General features: G+C 30.8%; 1 protein-coding gene and 1 long non-coding RNA gene across 2 annotated transcripts in view; both read right to left on the bottom strand.

The window, feature by feature from the left end:
- Positions 1 to 6,049: 6,049 nt before the first annotated feature.
- Positions 6,050 to 6,641, bottom strand: LOC115877636. The gene is made up of 3 exons (XR_004049375.1): positions 6,566 to 6,641; positions 6,278 to 6,465; positions 6,050 to 6,204 (listed from the first exon to the last, which is right to left on the bottom strand). It is a non-coding gene; the product is annotated as an uncharacterized LOC115877636 (long non-coding RNA).
- Positions 6,642 to 17,354: 10,713 nt separating this feature from the next.
- Positions 17,355 to 20,247, bottom strand: part of LOC115877560 (probable multidrug resistance-associated protein lethal(2)03659) — a 36,335-nt gene continuing 33,442 nt past the window's right edge. Inside the window, exon 9 of the mRNA XM_030893802.1 lies at positions 17,355 to 18,384. Within this exon, the coding sequence (XP_030749662.1) occupies positions 17,471 to 18,384 (914 nt within the window). The 3' untranslated portion in view covers positions 17,355 to 17,470. The remainder of the gene's footprint in view (positions 18,385 to 20,247) is intronic.

Raw genomic sequence — 20,247 nt, forward strand, 5'->3', positions numbered from 1 at the left:
TTACAATGTTTAACTGTTCTATATGCAAATAAATAAAAAAGGAATATTATACGATTAATAGTTATAAAATAAAATTAGATATTATATTCTAATAAGTTTTACTGATTTTGCTCTTTTATTATTCATGTAATTGTTACATTATTAGGTAAGAATTATAGGTATTGTACTTGTGAAACATTACATATTTCTGACAATGTATACAGGGCCGGATTTAACGAAGTTGCCGCTCCAGGCTAAAAAAAAATTGCCGTCCCTTAACATTTTTTTTTAATTAAAAAAATACGGATATAAAAAACATTTATTTGAATACAGGACCAATAACAGAATAGACCGACAGAACAGATCAACACAGAACATAAAATAAATATTAAAATATTCATATAAAATGACAACAAACGAACAACAAAACTATAAGGTTTGCTTATATGCTTGCCTACAAAGGTTTCCTACGTACTTTTTGTTCGCAAACTTATCAATTACTTCATCGTAATTGATAGTTTTTAAAAGGTTTTAAAAGTTTAAAAAGGACTCAATATGGAAAACTGCCAAATGATTTAGACGTTCTGTTTCCATAGTGGACCGTAAATAAGTTCTAATACGTTTCAATGCAGAAAACGAGCGTTCAGCAAAATAGTTAGTAATAAAGGTACATGTGAAGATTCTTAATGCTATGCAAGTATTTGGAAACAGGTCAACATTTTTTTTCATAAATTACTTTAAGAAGCTCTCTAACAGATGGTTTTGCTGACTTACTGCATTTTAAAAATGATGACTCATCCAAATCATTTGGATAACAGGTTATTAAATGTCTGTACTAATCGGTAATGTCGTCAATACTTAAAGTAGATAAATCACTAAAGAAACCAAATTTGGCAAGTCATTGTAGGCACTTTTCCTGTATAGGAAAAAAATTTCAAGAATTAATTTATCAATAATAACATTAAATACATTTATCCAAAAATCGTCCCTAGAGTGAAATAGAGTTTCATTATCACTGGTTTCATCAAATTGTCGTTTCACTTTTCTCTTTTTATCTGTCGCATATTCTTTCTCACCGAACAATTCTATGGCCCTTCTTTCATATTCCTCAAATGTATTATCTAGATTTCTAATTTCAGAAAAATATTTTTCCAATGAGCTATATAAATCTGCAGCAAGATCAATATCCACATCCACATCCACCATTTGAAGCTTTTTATTGACCGCGTCTAATCTATTTAAAACGTCTGTCCAAAATACCGCCATAAAACCCATTTCTAGGCTTTTGAATTGTTTAAGGAGACTAGAAGCATCTAATCGGGTTTTAGGCTTTTCGGTATCGTCTTCAGAAATTGACCCCAACGTGGATTTTATTTCATTGGAAGACAAAGATAGTGATTGGCAAGCTTCATTTTGTGCAGACCAACGTGTTTTTAATACATTTTTTAATATTTTTGAATTTATTTTTTTTATATTCGAGGTATTTATGTATTTATTAACTGGATGCATGGCACAATGCAGTAAAAAATAACCCAAGCGAATTATATATTTAAACAATAATAACAGTTAAGTAAATAAATATGTAATCGGCTAAGGCTATATTCGAAATATTTTATGAACAAATAAAACTTAAAAAAAAGATAAATATTTTGGTATGCTCAAAATTCGCCGCCCCTAAAAATCTGCCGCCCCAGGCCCGGGCCTAGTTGGCCTAGGCTTAAGTCCGGCACTGAATGTATATAAAATAATGTATATTTGAAGTCATCACAAAAGCAAAACAAATAGAACTAGTCAGGAATATAATTATTATTTATTATTAAGTAAATATAAACACAGGACATATTTTATAAAATACCCATATTAAATTAGCTTTATTAGACTATTTTGAAAGAAAACAAATCAATTTAATTAAATTTACTTTTTCTGCATCTATTTCTGATTATCTCTGCTCCTGCTACTTTCTTTTCTCAGTAATGTTAGTATGTCAAGTGAGGGTATTACTACTAAAATTAAAAAATAGCATATGTCCAACAATTAATCACTTCTTTGACCTATTTGATAGTCTAGCCTCTCATTGATAATTTGTTTACCTACCGGGTGCGTCTCAAAAGTGGCTCACTCCTATAACTTTTTTAATTTTTCAGATAAAAAAACGAGGTTTGGTATATTAGTATACATAAATTAGGAAAATTGATGGAGGTATTCAATTGTTTTCGGTCACTTCCTGTTTCACCGGAAATGACAACAACTTTTGATTTTTAAATGACACCCTCGGTATTTTTTTACTTTATTCGATAGAAAATGACACTCTGAATAGAATGACATATCATATGTCAACTTTTAATTAATTCGTTTAAAAAAACATCGTATTTTAAATTACAATCTAGAGTGCCATCACTGTGTTTGTGTCACACTAATTTTTAATCAAGGAGTCTTGGAAAAATAGACTTGATCGTCTAGGGAAAGAGGGGGTTCATTAACATATTTGAAAAAAAAAACATTTGCTCAAACATGCTCAACTTATCAATGATTATTTATTGCAGCATGGAATAGAGACGTCGTCAAACTTGGAATTAATACATTTTTATAAAAACCACACAGTTAAAAATTTCAATGCACTTTTTGAGTTTAGTTTGGTGGACGAAGACATTATATATAAGTATTTACTGGATATAAAATCGGAAGCAATTGGCATTGACGACGTGTCCATAAAAATGATTTTGCTTTGTTGTCCGTATATATTGCCTATAATAACAAATATTATCAATAGCTGTCTTTTATCTAACACATTTCCACATGAATGGAAAATAAGTAAAGTTCTACCAATGCCAAAGAAGTCACATCCCTTAGAGCTTAGCGATTTGCGTCCGATAAGCATTTTACCAACGCTTTCTAAATGCTTGGAAAAGATAATGAATGCTCAAATGAAAGTATATCTAGATAGAAATGTTTTACTTCCGAAGAGGCAATCTGGTTTCAGACAGGGATATAGTTGCATAACTTCTTTACTTGATGTTGTGGATGATGTTCTTAGAATGACAGATATTGGAAAAACAACAGTCTTAGTTTTACTGGATTATACAAAGGCATTTGACACCATTTCTCATAAACTTCTTTTGGCAATATTATTCTATACAGGTTTTTCCGCGGACGCGGTTGCAATGATTCATAGCTATTTGTCTAATAGATATCAAATTGTTCATATGGAAAACAGGCAATCTACTAAAAATAAAATTCTGAGAGGTGTGCCTCAAGGAACCATATTGGGCCCATTACTTTTTAATATTTATGCAGCACAAGTTTCTACGGAAGTGGTTACATCTAAAACATACTTTCACGCGGACGACACACAGTTAAGTTATTCATTCTATCCTAATGACATAGATAATGCTAATAAAGTCTTAAATAGTGATATAGATAAATTGGTTAAAGCTTCCAGTAAACATGACTTAATTATTAATCCTAATAAATCTTCAGTGTTAATTTTTGGTTATAAACGCTAAGAAGTACAAAGTAAATTAAAGATAATGGTTGACAATAAAGAATTAAGTGCTGTGTCGTGTGCTAAGAATCTGGGAGTTGAACGGGATGTGGATCTTAGATTTAAAAAACATACTGCAAAGCTACTTCAGAGAGCATATTGTAACCTTAAGATGCTTTACCCCCATCGTAAAATACTTGATATACCAACTAAAATAATATATATATAATTACCGATACATTAGTTCTTAGTCATTTTAATTATTGTGATGTATTGTATGGGCCTTGTTTAGACGTTAGAGATACCGCCAGAATAGAAAAAGTTCAGAAATCTTGTTTGCGTTATATATATGGTATTCGGAAATATGATAGAATATCTCATAAACTTAAGGAGACAAAATGGATGAACATTGCAACTAGGCGTAGACTGCACTCTCTGACTCTGTTCCATTCAATTATAATAAATAAAAGTCCACCTTACCTTTATGAAAAAATACAGTTTCGTACTGCTATTCACAATTTGAATTTGAGGCAGAGGGGTCTCATTTCACCCACTCCGCACCGATCTGCATTGTTTGAACGATCTTTTACATTTAATATTTATAGTATGTACAACAATCTAGATGTTAAGTGTAAGAACTGCTCTTCGGGTGAATTTAAGATAAAAGCAAGAAAAATACTTTCTGAATATTGATTAGGTTGCATGTTGCGTGTAGGTGCTGTTTTCTATCTGATTTTTGTGGCATATTTTAGATTGCCTTTAGTTGTTTTGTTTTTATTATATTTAAATTATTATTTTTTATATTACTTTTTTTTAACTTTGAGGCTGGAACTTGATCAGCAACTGTTGTTTTTCCAGCCTTTTTGTAGTTTGTAAGATTGTATTGTTGTTTTTTGTATGATAATATTTTTTAAACTCATCTGTATAAATTTTGTTGCATTGTATATATACAAACTTCAATAAAAATATTATTATTATTTTTTACGAATAATATAGGTACCACGCACTTGGTATTTCGAGTGAAATTGTCGTTATGAACATGCATGTATGTGTGTCGTCATAAACATGCACCTAACCAAACAAAAGTTGACATATGATATGTCATTCTATTCAGAGTGTCATTTTCTATCGAATAAAGTAAAAAAATACCGGGGTTGTAATTTAAAAATCAAAAGTTGTAGTCATTTCCGGGGAAACAGGAAGTGACCGACAAGATTTGAATACGTCAATCAATCCTAATTTATTTCATGTACTAACATACCAAATCTTGTTTTTTTATTTGACAAAAAAAAAATAAAAAGGTTATAGCCACTTTTGAGACGCACCCGGTATAACTAACAATATTTCTCTACGATTGATTTAGTTTATTACAAATAGTGTTTTCTCGACTATTAAATAATTAATTAATATATATAATAATTAATTTCACCACCAACCAGTCTAGCACAGATGCTCTCCACTACGAATATTTGTCCAATCTGTACCTCAAAATATTTCCGCTCATTGGGCCAACGTTGGCAGTTGAACAGAGTATGCTCAACATCGTCCTCCAGTGCACAATATGAGCATCTGTCGGTTTGTGATTCAGTACAATAGAGGTATTTGTTAAAGCAACCATGATAAGATAAAGATATGCTTTAAGTCTATATCAGTCTACTTATAATTTAGCTACTTAGCCTCCCAACAAGCAAAATTTATTGCTGGAACATTGCCAAAACTTCGCAAAGCAAGGTGTAACATTGCTTTTTTCATTGTAGGGAGGTTTATGCAAGGTTTCAGGGTAGCTTAATCTTCCGGCAAATAACATTGCAGTGCAAGGTTGCATGTCACAATATTATTGAAACGTTGCTAATGTAACGTTCAAGAAAGTACTAATTTGGGATGTATTAGCAATATTGTTAATTTTACGTCAATACAATATTGGTAAAATTAGATTATTAATTATAATTAACTGACTTATTGCTAAAATAATATAGCAAAAAATAGATAATGTTTGTATTAAAAAACCATTTCATTCATCAGAGGGAAAATATAAAAATTATTTTTTAATATTTACTTATCAATTAATGAAACAGTTTTTTCTTGTGAACATTAGCAATTTTATGCAATTTTATGTTAACAATAATACATCAGTAATAGGTTATAATCAACAGAAACATTAATGGGTATTAAATTGTAGACTTTCAGATAGGTATAATATACTTTTACTAATATTGTATTGACGAAAAACATAAACAATATTGATACAAATATGTAGGTATATCTCTATATCCATTGACTTAGAAAAAATAAAAATGCTAGGTAAATATATCCCTACCAAGAAAGTCGAATTTGTCAAACAAATTGAAAAAAAAAACAAATAAAAATTAGAAAATGATCACTTACTTGTTTCAAAAATATCAAAAATACTGTCAAGTACTGAGAACTTACTGATCTTTTCGGCTGCTCATTAAATAAGGAATTACTCAACTCTGACCTCCGAGTCGAATTTCTAAAAAAAATATTAAAGTTGAATGTCTGAAATAATACAAAATATATAGTTACAGTATAAACATTATTTTATATTTCTTATTCAAAAATACAAAAAGAAAAGTATAGAACTAAATGTATGTAGAAGGAAAAGCAAACTTATATTTTAATTGATTTTTTGGATCTTTCATATTTTGTCTTCGCATGTTGAATTGTCTTATTCATGGTTTCAAATTCCTCTTCGGTAAAGTTTTAAAATCTATATCCAATCGTTTCTAAAGTAGTAAAAATAAAAACAATTAGTTGTAATAAGTTTGTAATAAATAAAAAAAGCAATGAGAAACTTACCTCTTGTGACAGTAATCTTTGAAGCCCCTTTATGTCCTTATTTTAAAAATTTCAAATGATTATAACATCATTAAAAACATATTATTGAGAATAATTAATACTGAATATTATGTGTGATTTTATCATTAGATTGATATACTCGTATCCCGATTTTATCTACTTCAATTTTCAGTTAGCTAAAAGCTACCCTAAAACATAAAATTTAGCTTAAAAACAAACTAAACTAAACAAAATTTGTTTATTGGCTAAGTATTATTAAAACACACATAATAATAAAATTATACTTACATTTACATTCATTAAAATCTTTCGAATCAAAAAATTCATTCGAAAAGGTAAATGCATAAAATGTGATACCAAAAACGTAAAAAAACAAGTGCGTTAACCTAACCTAACTTCTTATACCGTATGATCGAAAAAAAAGACGTCAGCGATGGCTGTGAAAAGAAAATTGCTGTTATTTTATATGGGGAATGTCATCGATATTCATTTCCAAGCCAACTAGACGCCGTTTTTTTTTCGATCCTATGGTATATTTGTTATATTATTAATTAATATTAACTTGCGCGGATCTTTCATTTGAATCTTTGTTGCAATGTTACGGAAAAAACGTTTTAATCACCATTCAAAAACAATGTTTCTGTAGCAAGGTTTCATCAATCACGACACAACGTTTAGAAATCAACATTACAAAGCAAACTGCTTGGGGATTGACTGCATTGTTGCAAATGTAATGTGAGGTTTTTTGCTTGGTGGGCTATAACTGAGGACCTTGCAAAAATCTATTTACTCAGGACATACTTTTAGTTAATGGTAAAGATACAATGAATTATAGGAAATGTGATAAGTTGAGCTTTTTAGATCCAAGAATGGATTGGTAACAAGTTTGGTCCTTTTCAGTATGAATGAAAAAAGGTCTAAAAGGTATCTATCCAATGAACAGGTGTCGCCTCTGTTGACCAACTAAAATTAATTTTTTGAACTTGCAAAGAGATTTTGCATTTGCTCTAAACGCTGTTGAAGAAAACTGATATATTTCAAATCTTCTGCGAAGTGGTCAGTGCTTCATGGATTCTGTTGTAGAAACTTATGTTTTTTAAGACAACCCTTATTTTTTTTAGCCCCTAAATTGTTTGTCTTCATTGACAATATGCTGTTAATGTAAATACGTATTATAGTTGATTGGTTCAATAAAAAAATAAGTCTATCTCCGTTAATATTTACTTTAGAGAAAAAATGATAAGAGATAAAATTCTTATACAAACGGGGTTATTTGGAAAAATCCAAGATAGCGGCGTTTTTGTTAAGCTTCCCTCTCTGGAAGGAATAGGTCTTTTGAAGTGTTAAATAGGAGATTGTTATCTACACATTCCCGCTAAGATTGGAATAGAAACCAAAGCGTTTAGAGAATACCAATAGAATGTATTTCTTATATGTATACGTATTCAGATAACTATATCTGTGTAAGATTAGTGATATTTAATAATGGCTTCCATAATGGCGTGTTATCTGTAATCATAACATCGTTTACATAAGAAAATATACAATACAAAATTATCGCGAATAAAAACAAATAGAATGAATCTTTTTAATTATTGAGAGGAACATTCCCAGAATTTTACACCTCTCATTTATTTGTGGGAATAAAGCTCTAATTTGTGTACAATCGTACAAGCATACTTACGATATTGTACACAAATTATCCATTATTATAAAGGAGTTCTAACTTAGTTTACTACAAATTCACAAAGAAGGTAAAAAATTGTGTGTGCCCTATGTGCGCATATTTGAGGTGAGACTTATTCTTACTTTCGTCTGTCCATCTGACGACTACACCCTTCGGGTACCTCTAAAAAAATCTTGATGATTTCGTCCATTTAACCTTTATTGAAACCTGATTGGTTAAAAATTAAATAATTTAAATATAAAAAAAAAATAATTTTTAACCAATCAAAACCTGTTTTTTTGACAAATAACCATGGCAAGGGATAAATTTTAGTGAAAATTCCACATCTGCAATTTTTAACCAATCAAACGTGTTTTTTTGACAAATCAACGGATAAATTTTAATGAAAATTCCACACCTGTAATTTTTAACCAATCAAAACGTGTTTTTTTGATAAATCACCATGGCAACGGATAAATTTTAGTGAAAATTTTTTCCTTATGGGCACCCAACAGCGAATTATACTGGAAATTTTTTGACGTTTATAATGACAGAATATCTTTTTGAGAGTCTGGTTTTTATTTGTTTACATAATTTTGATACATTTCAATTATAAAGCTGAGATGTTTTCTATATTCTTTGGACACCTCCTTTCTTCTTAATTGCCAAAATGTAGGACTTGGAATGGACTGAATTAAATGTCTATGTCTAATGAAATATATATAATATTTAGACACTCTTTTATTCACCTTTTTTCCATTTAGCATTTTGAATTTTGAGTAGTTTAGATGCAAATATTCGTGAACAATTCGAAACAAATTTTCTTTCTTCAAGTAGGAGCCACAATCCTCTATTAATGCGGGTAAATAAGTCATCGCACGATGATTGATCATTACATCCATATTACATCAGACAATTTTATGCATATTTTGCATGTAGTATGATTTTCAAACCGATTGATTCATTTTTAAAACAAAGAATTTTGTTGGTTTTTTAAGCAGCACAATATTCTTTATTACAACAAAACGCGAGTTTTTGTTATATTTTGAACTGTCAAAATACGATGACCACAGCCTTTTAGGATTGACGCTGCGCGCTGGTTATGAATTCCATACCAATAAAGCGTTTATGAAAAGTTAATAAAAATGCAAGAAAGCAATTTTCTACCACTTGTAGTTACCCAAAACTTATGTAAAATTAAATAATATATTGTGTTGTGTCTTGAGAAGGTATTTTCGTGCAACTACAACGAGTAGAAGTCAACAATTTAAAGATCTAAATTGCTGCCAAAACTGTGACGTGCTGTAAATCTGTTCATGCAGCGTTCCGAAAAACCTTTTAAATTATGATTTTCTACCACTTGTAGTAAGCCCAAATAACTGAAATGAAAGAATATAATATTTTAGGTCCTAAAATGGCACTTTTGAGCTACTACGATCAGTAGAAATCAACAGTTTATAGGCTAAGAATCCATTGGTGACAAGACAAACTGAATCTGTTCATGTATGTATCTATAGAACTAACAAATTATTTTTTATTTTCTATTACTTGTAGTAGCCCAGAGTAAATAAAAAATCAAAGAATGTAATATGTTTCATTAAAAAACTGCATTATCGTGTAACTACGACAAGTAAAAATCAATAATATCACATAGGGCAGGCTGAGAAGCCATTATCGAAACTGCAAAGCACATTAAATTTGTTAAAATTGATTATTTGATTTTCAAACACAATTTGGTGTGGAATTTACTTACCGAATACCACACGTCAAATTAAATCCGGAAATTTTTTCTCGCTCATGAATATTTTTAGAATCGTTTTCGACTCGGGATAATTTTCGGGGTGAAATATTCATGAGCTCAAAAAAATTTCCTGAAATAATTTGACCACTAGTGCTATTACTAGTGATAATTTTATGATTAGGAAATATAAAAAACAGGCAGTCACTTTGAACACCAAAAAGGTTCAAAATAACTGGATTTGAATAGTAATGCAATGCAGCACTCCTGAAAGTACTCTCATGATACAAAGATCATGTTGTGTTGGATCAAAGGACACGCACAATCTACTAGAGGTAACATATAATTTGGTAGATTAGAAAAAATCAAGTTCAAATAACTCTGGACCAGCCTAATTTAGATCCCTCTTTATTGTCTATAGGCAGTGATGACGGATTAAAACAAAAATATTATTCAAAATTTAAAAAGCGAAAAAGCGAAAAAGAAAGCTGAAACAGTAGTAACGTAAAATCAAGTTCAACTGATTACAGTAGTTTTAATTCTGCGGCATTCATATTTTAATAATTATTATTCAAATAGTGTGGCGTTTTAGATTGCTTAAATCTGCGTTCAATATTTATGTTATTTTGTTTAACTATTATTTTACAATGTAGGTATAGTGTGGCATTGTTCTTATATATTTCCATACGATTACAATATATTCACAAGACCCAGCGTCTGAATGCTTATCTTATTTCGCTGTTATATTTTTGTGTATATTCATTGTTATATTAATTTACAAATACCTACTCGTACATGATTTGATTTAAATTACAACATTTAGTCTTTTTTCACATCCTAGTTTCCATCGCTTTCCCCATTGTAGTCTATTCTTCTCTATTCTAGTCTAATCTTCTCTATTGGGATTCCTGTCTTGTATAACAGATTCTACACCATCTCGCCAACTTGTCCTTGGTCTTCCTCTTCTTCAGTGTTCCGGCGGATTCCAATTAAGAACTCCTTTAGGCCATCTAGTATTCATCATCATCAACATCATTTAGCTTATTCCGTCCTCTGCTGAACAAAAGCCTCCCTCAACTCTAGCCATTTTTTTTCTATTTTGTGCCACTTGAATCTAGTTTCCAGCCACTCTCTTAATATCATCATCTGTCCATCGACTAGGAGGTCGTCCTCTGCTTCTATAGGCCTCGTGTTCCAGAATTCCAGAATAAGTCTCTTTGTCCACCGTCCATCTGTTATCCTAGCCACATGCCCTGCCCAATTCTATACCAGCATTAACACCGTTTTTGAGAAAAAAATATTTTAAATTTTTGGAGGAAAAAAACTGCATGTCAAAAAAATGTGTACAATTCAAACGTCAAATTTAGCATTTACCGCAGCCACTGTGACAAGAGAGAACATGCTATCTATTTCAAAGATTCAATTGTTTTAATGTCATTTAATATGGACCATAGCTGTCATGGAACTGAGCGATTAAAAAATAATCATAGATCATTTTTTCAAATAAAAAATTACCTTTTTTATTGTGTTCCTATACCTAAATTTTATTTTTATTTTATACATGTTCCTGTACCTAAAATAAATCGTTTTTAAGTTATTTAAGATTTAGTTTTAAAGCCCATATCTTTCTTGATTTTAACAAGTAACTTATGACTTTAAATGTCAAGCGACGTAAAACTATGTATCTGGCCATGTCACATTGTGTCATTATGTGACACTTTGTTAAAAAATCAGTATGACATCAATTATAATTTCCAATAATATACAATATTCAAGTAATTAGTTTCCTGACAGAAGAAAATAAATTGTCAGATTGTTTGACACTTAATGTCAAAGGAAGCTAGAAAAAATCAAGAAAAATATACGCTTTAAAACTAAATCTTAAATAACTTAAACATTTTAGATTTGTTTTAGGTATAGGAAGGAACATGTATAATATTGTATAACCAAAAAAGCCTTTTCAACAATACAATAAAAAAGGGTAGGTTTCCATTTGGAAAAAATGATTTATGATAATTTTTTAATATCTCAATTTAATAACAGTTACGGCCAATATTAAATGACATTAGAACAATTGAGTCTTTGAAATAGATAGCCACATGTCGCTAAATTTGACGTTTAGACTATACACATTCTTTTGACAAGCAGGTTTTTTCCTCCAAAAATTTTAAATATTATTTTTTCAAAAACGGTTAATGTTAGGCATAGAGAGTTTGGCATCATAATTCATAAAATTTTACAGAAAATTTAAGTGTGCAATAAAAAATACGGGTACCCATTTAAAATAAGAAAGTTGTTGTCAACTTCCGGTATTTCCGAAAGTGCCGTCATATTGAAATTATTTTTAATCGATAGATCTCGTTGTGAAACAGTTATGTGCTGAAAATCCGGAAAATCCCTGATCTAGATATTGTATCTCTAGAAACTTTATTGAACGCTCAGCCTGGGACACCCTTGCCTTATGTATGCCCTTTGCCTTACTTTGCCTATAGTAATGTTAGTTTACAACACCTTCTCGACTATGCAGATAAAATCTTCTCGAATATCCTATTTCCATTGCAAGCAGTCGTCATTATTTGTTCTTTGGCCTCCCCAACCTCTGCCTGTACAACCTATGCACGTGTGAAATTAGCACATTCAGTATTATTCAGCATATAGCGATTGGTGAGTTTTATTTAGACAAAAAGTGCGTATATGTTAACCTTAATGTCAGATATAAAATTGACCAAAGCTTTTCTGGATAAACTTTAAGTCTATAACGAATAGTTTTTGGAATAAATAGAATTAATGAAAAAAAAAAATGTATTTTTCTCAAGAGGCGTTAAATTTGGAGGTTTACCTATACTTGTATATTTACTGAGGAATCGTCACTGCGTTATGGACTGATTAGCAGACATCATGACACCATCCAAAGTTAAGTAAATATCATGGTATATTCTGCATTAAATTATAAATAGAATTATACCACTCATTTTAAAAAAGTGAGAAAATTACCAGAAAGTATGTTTTCACAACAGTAATGCTTCCATAAAATTTCATTAATCTATCGTTTTTCGTTTTCAAGATAAAAAATAAAAACATTATTTTTCCGCCATCTTGGTACCGCGATATCTCCCTAATGGTTGACTTTTGACCCAACGTTTATAAAGCAAACTACCCTTTATTTTGAACAAGAAATCACCCCCTGAAGTTTTTCGCATTTGTTTTGAAACACCCTGTATAGAATCAAAAATCGACATGCTTGACATGCTTGAAACCAAAATATGTTTTTGTTAATCCTGAACTAAACAAAAACAAAAAAAAATCAGAAAGCAATTACCTCAATTGATTTGAAACTAAAATAAACAAATCATTAACTGCTATCTAAAAAGTTAAAAAAGATTAAAGAAGTAAACCGTATACAGGATGTGTCTCAAAAGTGGCTCACCCCTATATTTTTTATTTTTTTAGATAAAAAACACGAAATTTCGTTTATTAGTATATGACATAAATTAGAATTGATTGACGTAGTCAGTTGTTTCCAGTCACTTCCTATTTCACCGGAAATGACTACAACTTTGATTTTTAAATGGCAATGACCGACGAATCAGAGCGCCGTCGGACCAACGGGTAACGGACGCATAAAAATCAAGCTTTTACCAACGGTAAAAACCAACGGTCTTATTCAAGATCACGTTTTTGTCAATTTTACACATGTTTTATTTTTTATCTCGAAAACTATAAAAGATAGGTATAGGTAGAGAAAAATTATGGGATAAAAAAGTAGGTTCGAAAAATGTAATAATATTGTGTTTTATTTAGTATGGTAACAAACAACAACAGTAACAAGTATCAAAGATGCTACCTACCACTTTTAGTATGAAGCGGCAACACCATAATGCTAAAAATAATTTAGACAGATGGAGCAGGTGCCTTCATCTAAAAATCCCAATTTTCCATAAAATCTTATCACCGGTCCTCCATTAACGTTTAACGTGTCATGGCCGTGAATCACCCTGTATATGACTTTTTCGATTTTTTTTTTCAGTGTACATATTATAATTTTATGAATTAGGTAAACATTGGTAACTCAGCTTTAAACAAAATAGAATGCCTGGCTATTGTTAAATCTTATACATCACATTGTTTTAATATCGTTCATTATTTGTATAAACATTTTTGAAATACTTGACACTAAAATATATAACAATTTCCATCTAGATAAAAGTAGAGTTTATGTGTACTTATATCTCTTTTTTAGATGAATCGAATTTATTTTCCTTCTTTATTAATTAATATCCCCTTAAAAATAATTACATTGCAAGAATTGATTAAAATACACATTATTTATGTAATAAATTAACACGAAGAATGATAAGAAAGTTCATAATTTCACACTTGCTAGTTTATTGACTCAAGACATTGATCTGAATAAAAGAAGAATTATTCAGATCTTTATTTATAATAAATGTAGGAATTATAACACCATTTCATTTAATACAAAACTTTTTACTTTTTTATTAAAAAAATTTTTTAAATTACTTTTTATTAAAAATTTTAAAACATTCCTAAAATATATTATTTATACATTCAGCCCCTTAACTGATGGGGTAACTCTGCTTGTTCAACCATTTTATAAAACATTCCGTCTTTATTAGCCAGTAACTTTCCTGGTGAACAGGGGTGGATGGGCCATATGGGAAAACGGGAGACTTCCCGGTGGGCCGGTGGGCCGGTCCCGATAGGAGCTCAAAAAAAGATTGATTTATCAAAAATTAAATAGTTAATCTTCTAACTAAAGTTACGTGAGATTCTTAGTGACTGCCTAACTAACTAATCAATTTGCTTCAATATAATCGTCAGTTGCTTTTAAACATAACTCCAATTTGTAGTAATAATTATTGTTAGATGTCTTTCTCTGTGACACTTATAATTTTAATAAACATCTGTTGTTTGTTGTTCCATTTGAAATGTTTTATTATACAAGGTGAGTCTATAAGTGCACCTTATTTGTGCTGCTTTGTACAAATATTTTCAGGGCTGGTAGATATGAATAAAAGACTCTTTACCGTGTTTCAAATAAGTCCAAAAATAACCGAGTTATTAAAGTTTGAAATATTTAAAAAAACTGATTTATTTTTAAAAAAATTTGCCACCGAAATTTTTCTGTATTTGCATCTCTTTTTGTGCCGTAATATCAAAGATTAAGAAACTATACCGTGGGAAAATTTGCGGTGGACAGGAAGTTCTAAAAAAGTTTCTAAACTATACAGGAAAATTTAAAAGAAAAAGCACGATTTTCAACATCTTTTTTTTGAAAAAAAACTTCATAGACGTGTTCCTGGGGTCGAAATATACCACCCCTAAAAATATTTGCACTTATTTTAAGACTCATTCTGTATAGTTTTATCACTATTCTTTTATTAATAACTAATAAAGACTCCGGCAGGCGTACAGCAGAAAAGAGTGAATATCATCTAAATAGTCTCTATATCTAAGTGTATACTAGGAATAAGGTACGTAGCTTGACAACTGGCGGCCTTGGTGCAATACTTTTCGATCTCCTCTGAGTAAAAAGGTAGGCGAATTTGACGCGAACTCTGTGGTTGACAGAAAAAACATGAAGATGGCATTTCTAAGCCTGATTTGAATTGGGGACGGACTAAAAGCCAAGTCAGAACTAAAATTTAAGTCTAAGTTGTTGTTAAAATTTTGCTAGAATAATTTTACTAAAAATTAGTGAGACAGCAGAGAAGAGTTAAATGAGGTTTAAACTAGATTAGATAATAAAATATCAATATGTCTCCAAAATCCAAATATTCTTATTACAGATCGTAACATAGCATCTATATAGAACACATTTATATCCACTGCTTAGGTATGGCTTAGGTTTTTTTTCGTTTGAGTCATGGCATTATCATACAAGATGCCAAATGTAGAAACGAGGAAAAGTTACGTGATGAGAAATATACCAAAATTAAAACACGTATACATGACGAGGCTGCTCGTGTACCAGAAAAAAGAGAATTTCTTTCTACAATCTGTAAAAAAGTATATACCTGAAAAGCTAAAAATAATGTATTTTAGAGAGGATTGGGCCAGCTGAACTGAATAAATCAGGAAGTCTTAAAGTTTTTCAAAATCGTGTTTCAAAATCGTAGCATATTCAAGATCAAATTACCGATAATGGAAATAAAACAGTAGAGCCCTGTGAAACTGAGCAATTTTCTAGTAAAAATTCAGGATGTCCGGCCCGATATTGATCTTTATAAAAATTTTGATCAAGACAATTTCAATATTTTTAAAAAATCGGAGGCAAAACAGATTTTTTTGCGCTAGCGAAAATCACCCTTACTTAGGGTTATTTGACCCTTACCCAGGGTGTGCCAGATATAAGTGGAAGTATTTTAAGGGGGGTAGATTTGGTCAAAAGACACGTTTTTTCTCTTTACCGTTTTTCAAGTAAGTCCAAAATAACCGAGTTATTTTACTTTGAAAATTTAAACAAAAAATGCTTTTTTGCTTAAATTTTCAGAACCACTGGATGTTTTCTGGATTTTCTTTCATGTAAATTTAATCTACTACCTATGTTACCAGATTATCAAGAAATTATGTTTTTTAACTTAAAACTAAAAAAATTTCCAAAATTTTTTTCAAGAAATTCCAAATTTTCGCAAAAAAGAACCGAAGAGGCCGAGACATACTATCAGTTAAAATACTTGCACTTATTTCTGGGACACCCGGTATATTAATAAATATAAATATGTTTCTTCGTTATGGTCATTTTGTTTTTGTGGATTTGGGCCGGTTGCCTGTTATTCCCGAGCCGGTTTCTACTTCCCCATCCAAACCTGCTGGTGAATCGAATTTTTTTATTTCTCCTCTATCAAGTACCATAACTTTATCTGAATCGATAATCGTGTGTAGTCTATGTGAGATGGATATGATGGTACAGCCAGCAAAATTTCTTTTAATATCATCTTGCAGCATGGCATCGGTTTTAGGATCCACATTGGCAGTAGCTTCGTCCAGAACAACGATTCTATTTCTTCGAATGATCGCCCTGGCTAAACAAGTTAATTGTCTTTGTCCAGAACTCAAAGCTGGAGCATTTTCGTTAATAGGCTTGGCTAGAGTGAGTATGCTTCCTTTCAAGTGGGCCTCGTCAAGTAATTTCCGGATTTCTTCGTCGGAATCGAGATGATACGGATCAATGTTACTTCTGACAGTGCTGGTGAACAAAACGGGATCTTGAGAAATAATAGCGACTGATTGTCTTAGGAACCCAATTGATAAATGCTTAATATTGATACCGTCAATAAGTATCTTTCCTTTGACTTCATATAACCGAAACAACGATAAAATAATGGATGATTTTCCTGCGCCTATTCAAACGCAATTTCCAATTTTCTGGGTTGATTTATCAACGACCACCTTATTTTATAAATAACAAGTACTTGTTTAGTGTTTAATATAAAATCATATGAAGCAGTGTATTTATTGAGCTACGAAATATATTTGATTTTTTAAAGAATAAGAGTATTGGCCAAGGTCATTTAGAGAAATCTGGAAGAAAGGGAATGTTGACAGGAAGAGGAGAGGTCTTCTACAAAAAATTATGATAATCCTGCATCTGTATATGTATGCAGGGATATATCTAGGTATCAAAAACAATTATCATAAAATTTTTGAATTAACAAATATACATTTTATTTACATCTAAAAAATATTAATGTAATATCTACCGATAATAAATATTCCATAACAATAAAAAAATTGAAAACTTTCTTAAAATATATCTTTTATACATTCAGCCCTTTAAGTGATGCGTTAACCCAGCTTGTTCAACCATCTTGTAAAACATCCCATCTTTATTAGCCAGTAACTTTGCTGGTGAATCAAATTCCTTAATTTCTCCTCTATCCAACACCATAATTTTATCCGAATCGATAATAGTGTGTAGTCTATGTGCGATGGATATTATGGTACAGCCAGCAAAATTTTCTTTAATAGCATCGTGCAGCATGGCATCGGTTTTAGGATCCATATTGGCAGTAGCTTCGTCAAGAACAACGATTCTATTTCTCCGAATGATCGCCCTGGCTAAACAAATCAATTGTCTTTGTCCAGAACTCAAAGCTGGAGCATTTTCGTTAATAGGCATGGATAGAGTAAGTATACTTCCTTTCAAATGGACCTTGTCAAGTAATTTCCAAATTTCTTCGTCGGAATAGATGTGATACGGATCAATGTTACTTCTGACAGTGCCGGTGAACAAAACGGGATCTTGAGGAATAATGGCGACAGATTGTCTTAAGAACTCAATTGATAAATGCTTAATATTGATACCGTCAATAAGTATTTTTCCTTTAACTTCATATAAACGAAACAACGATGAAATGATGGATGATTTTCCTGCGCCTGTTCGACCGCAAATTCCAATTTTCTGAGTTGGTTCAACAACAAAGTTTAAATTTTTCAAGACATTTTCTTTGTTACCGTACGACAAAGAAACATTTTCGTATCTAATTTGGCCTTCGGTTGGCCAGTTATCGATCTTGCTGCCTTCCTTCTTCTCTTGTTTGATTTCGGTGTATTCTAATGCTCTTTCGACTGAAGTCATTTGGTTTTCTAGGTCAGCCCATTGCCGTACACCCCACTGGACATTGCCAGCCAACATGAAGACTTGCGATATAACCAAGCCGACGTTTCCGGCACTGGCACCTAAAAATAATATTATTACATCAAAAAAGTACCATCTCTATGTACACGGTTTATTTTTTATGTCTCCATATGGGGAAATAGATATCACACTCTCATTGCTACTTTTTGTATTCTACAAAATGTTGTTATCAAATTATTAAACCGATATTTCATCTTTGAGCTACCATCATCAATTTCTGTTTCATTTTATCTGTTATAACGGATTTTATAAGGATTTTAAAATCCTTTTAAAATCCGTTATAATATTGATTGCTTCGTTTAATGTATACAGGGATATTTAAAGATATGTAAATATGCATGCTGTGATAAAAAAGATTGTCAATACCTTGTACATTACTTTTCAGAATTAATTCTTGTGCTGACTTTCAAGCCAGAGAAATATACTTTACTAAAAATTTGATTGCTTTCTTAAATGTATACAGGGATATCAAAAATTGCTGATCTATTTTAATTATTTATTTTACATAACGACTTCGTTATTTCAAATTCAATACTCTGTATTTTTTTAAATAATTCAACTCAGATTTAAATGCTCTTTCAAACTATATTAGGGTTTCCTATACCTATCTAAAAAAAGAAAAACAGAGAAGTAGGTCTTTGATTTATTTTACGATGACTTGTAGATATCTGGATTTTCTACATATAAAAGAGCCAATCCCTATTTAGGTTTTATTTATTAATAGGTTTTTATAAACTACACTACAAGCTCTGCGAAATAAGACAAGTAGTTTTTCAAAGGAACGCTTATCAGGAATATTTCTATTTGGATATCTTTGAGCATCAGCCATTGAGCCCAAAAAGCAATTTTCCTCACAAAAACAAAATATTAGTAACTAGTAATTTGTCATTTATACTATTACGCGAAAAGCAATTTTTTTCCAAAGCCTACCATGACTTCACTGAATCATCATTTCTTGTTCACTATTATTAATATCTTAATTATTAGATATTAATACATCTGGTATTATGGTATTCTGGTATTTCGTCGCTTTTAAAATAAGCTAACTGTTTCCGTCTTATTTTTTGTTAGAATGGGCCTAATCAAGAGGGCTACTGCGATACTGTATTGTAAAAATAAGATAATTAAGGGCTTGTTCTTTGGTATTTATTATAATTTTGGTAATATCTTCGGTGAAAGAAAATATCAAGATGCGGTTTTTGCTGACTTTTTAAGCGTTTACTACTCTTTACTACAAGCTAAAATAGCACATACTATCGTATTTAATTTTTTTGAAAAAACACGCTATGTTTGTTAAATTGTAAGAAAGCGCCCCCTAGCGTCTACGTTTAAAACCTTATTATTATTATTATTATGGTATATATAGAGTAAGAAACGCTCTTTTAAACGAGCCCTCGTTTGTTTGATTCTGATCATCCAGTCCGGAGTTATTAACATTTAAATAAAGATAGATCTAACCTTCCCCCACCACTTTATTTTAGCAGATATGAGAAAACGGTTCTAACAAAAAAAATCCAAAATTTACTGAAAATTATGAAGCTATTATTTATAGTACTCATTATCTCGGCAAAATTCTGTAAAAATTCTATTTTCTTATTTTCCATAGCACTTGAGCCACCTAGCGGCCGTTTTACAAACTAGAAAATAATTTCCAGCAATTTCTCGTAGCCCCTTTAGTTATAAATATTTTTTTCCGTTAGCCCTACAGCTAATACTTTCCGAGATACAGCCTAGAGCTATTCTTACTGGGACACCTGGTAAAGAAATATTTGTGGAAGTTAAAACGTATTTTATACGTATACGATAAACAACTATTTTATGTCCATAAAAAGTAAAAATGGTTTGTTTTATTTTAACAAGTTTTGATTTTAGGAAAGGAAGAAAGACCATCAATCGCATACCGT

The sequence above is a fragment of the Sitophilus oryzae genome, unplaced genomic scaffold (genome assembly GCF_002938485.1).
Source record: "Sitophilus oryzae breed Bouriz unplaced genomic scaffold, Soryzae_2.0 scaffold_1494_pilon_pilon, whole genome shotgun sequence".
Lineage (NCBI taxonomy): Eukaryota > Metazoa > Arthropoda > Insecta > Coleoptera > Curculionidae > Sitophilus > Sitophilus oryzae.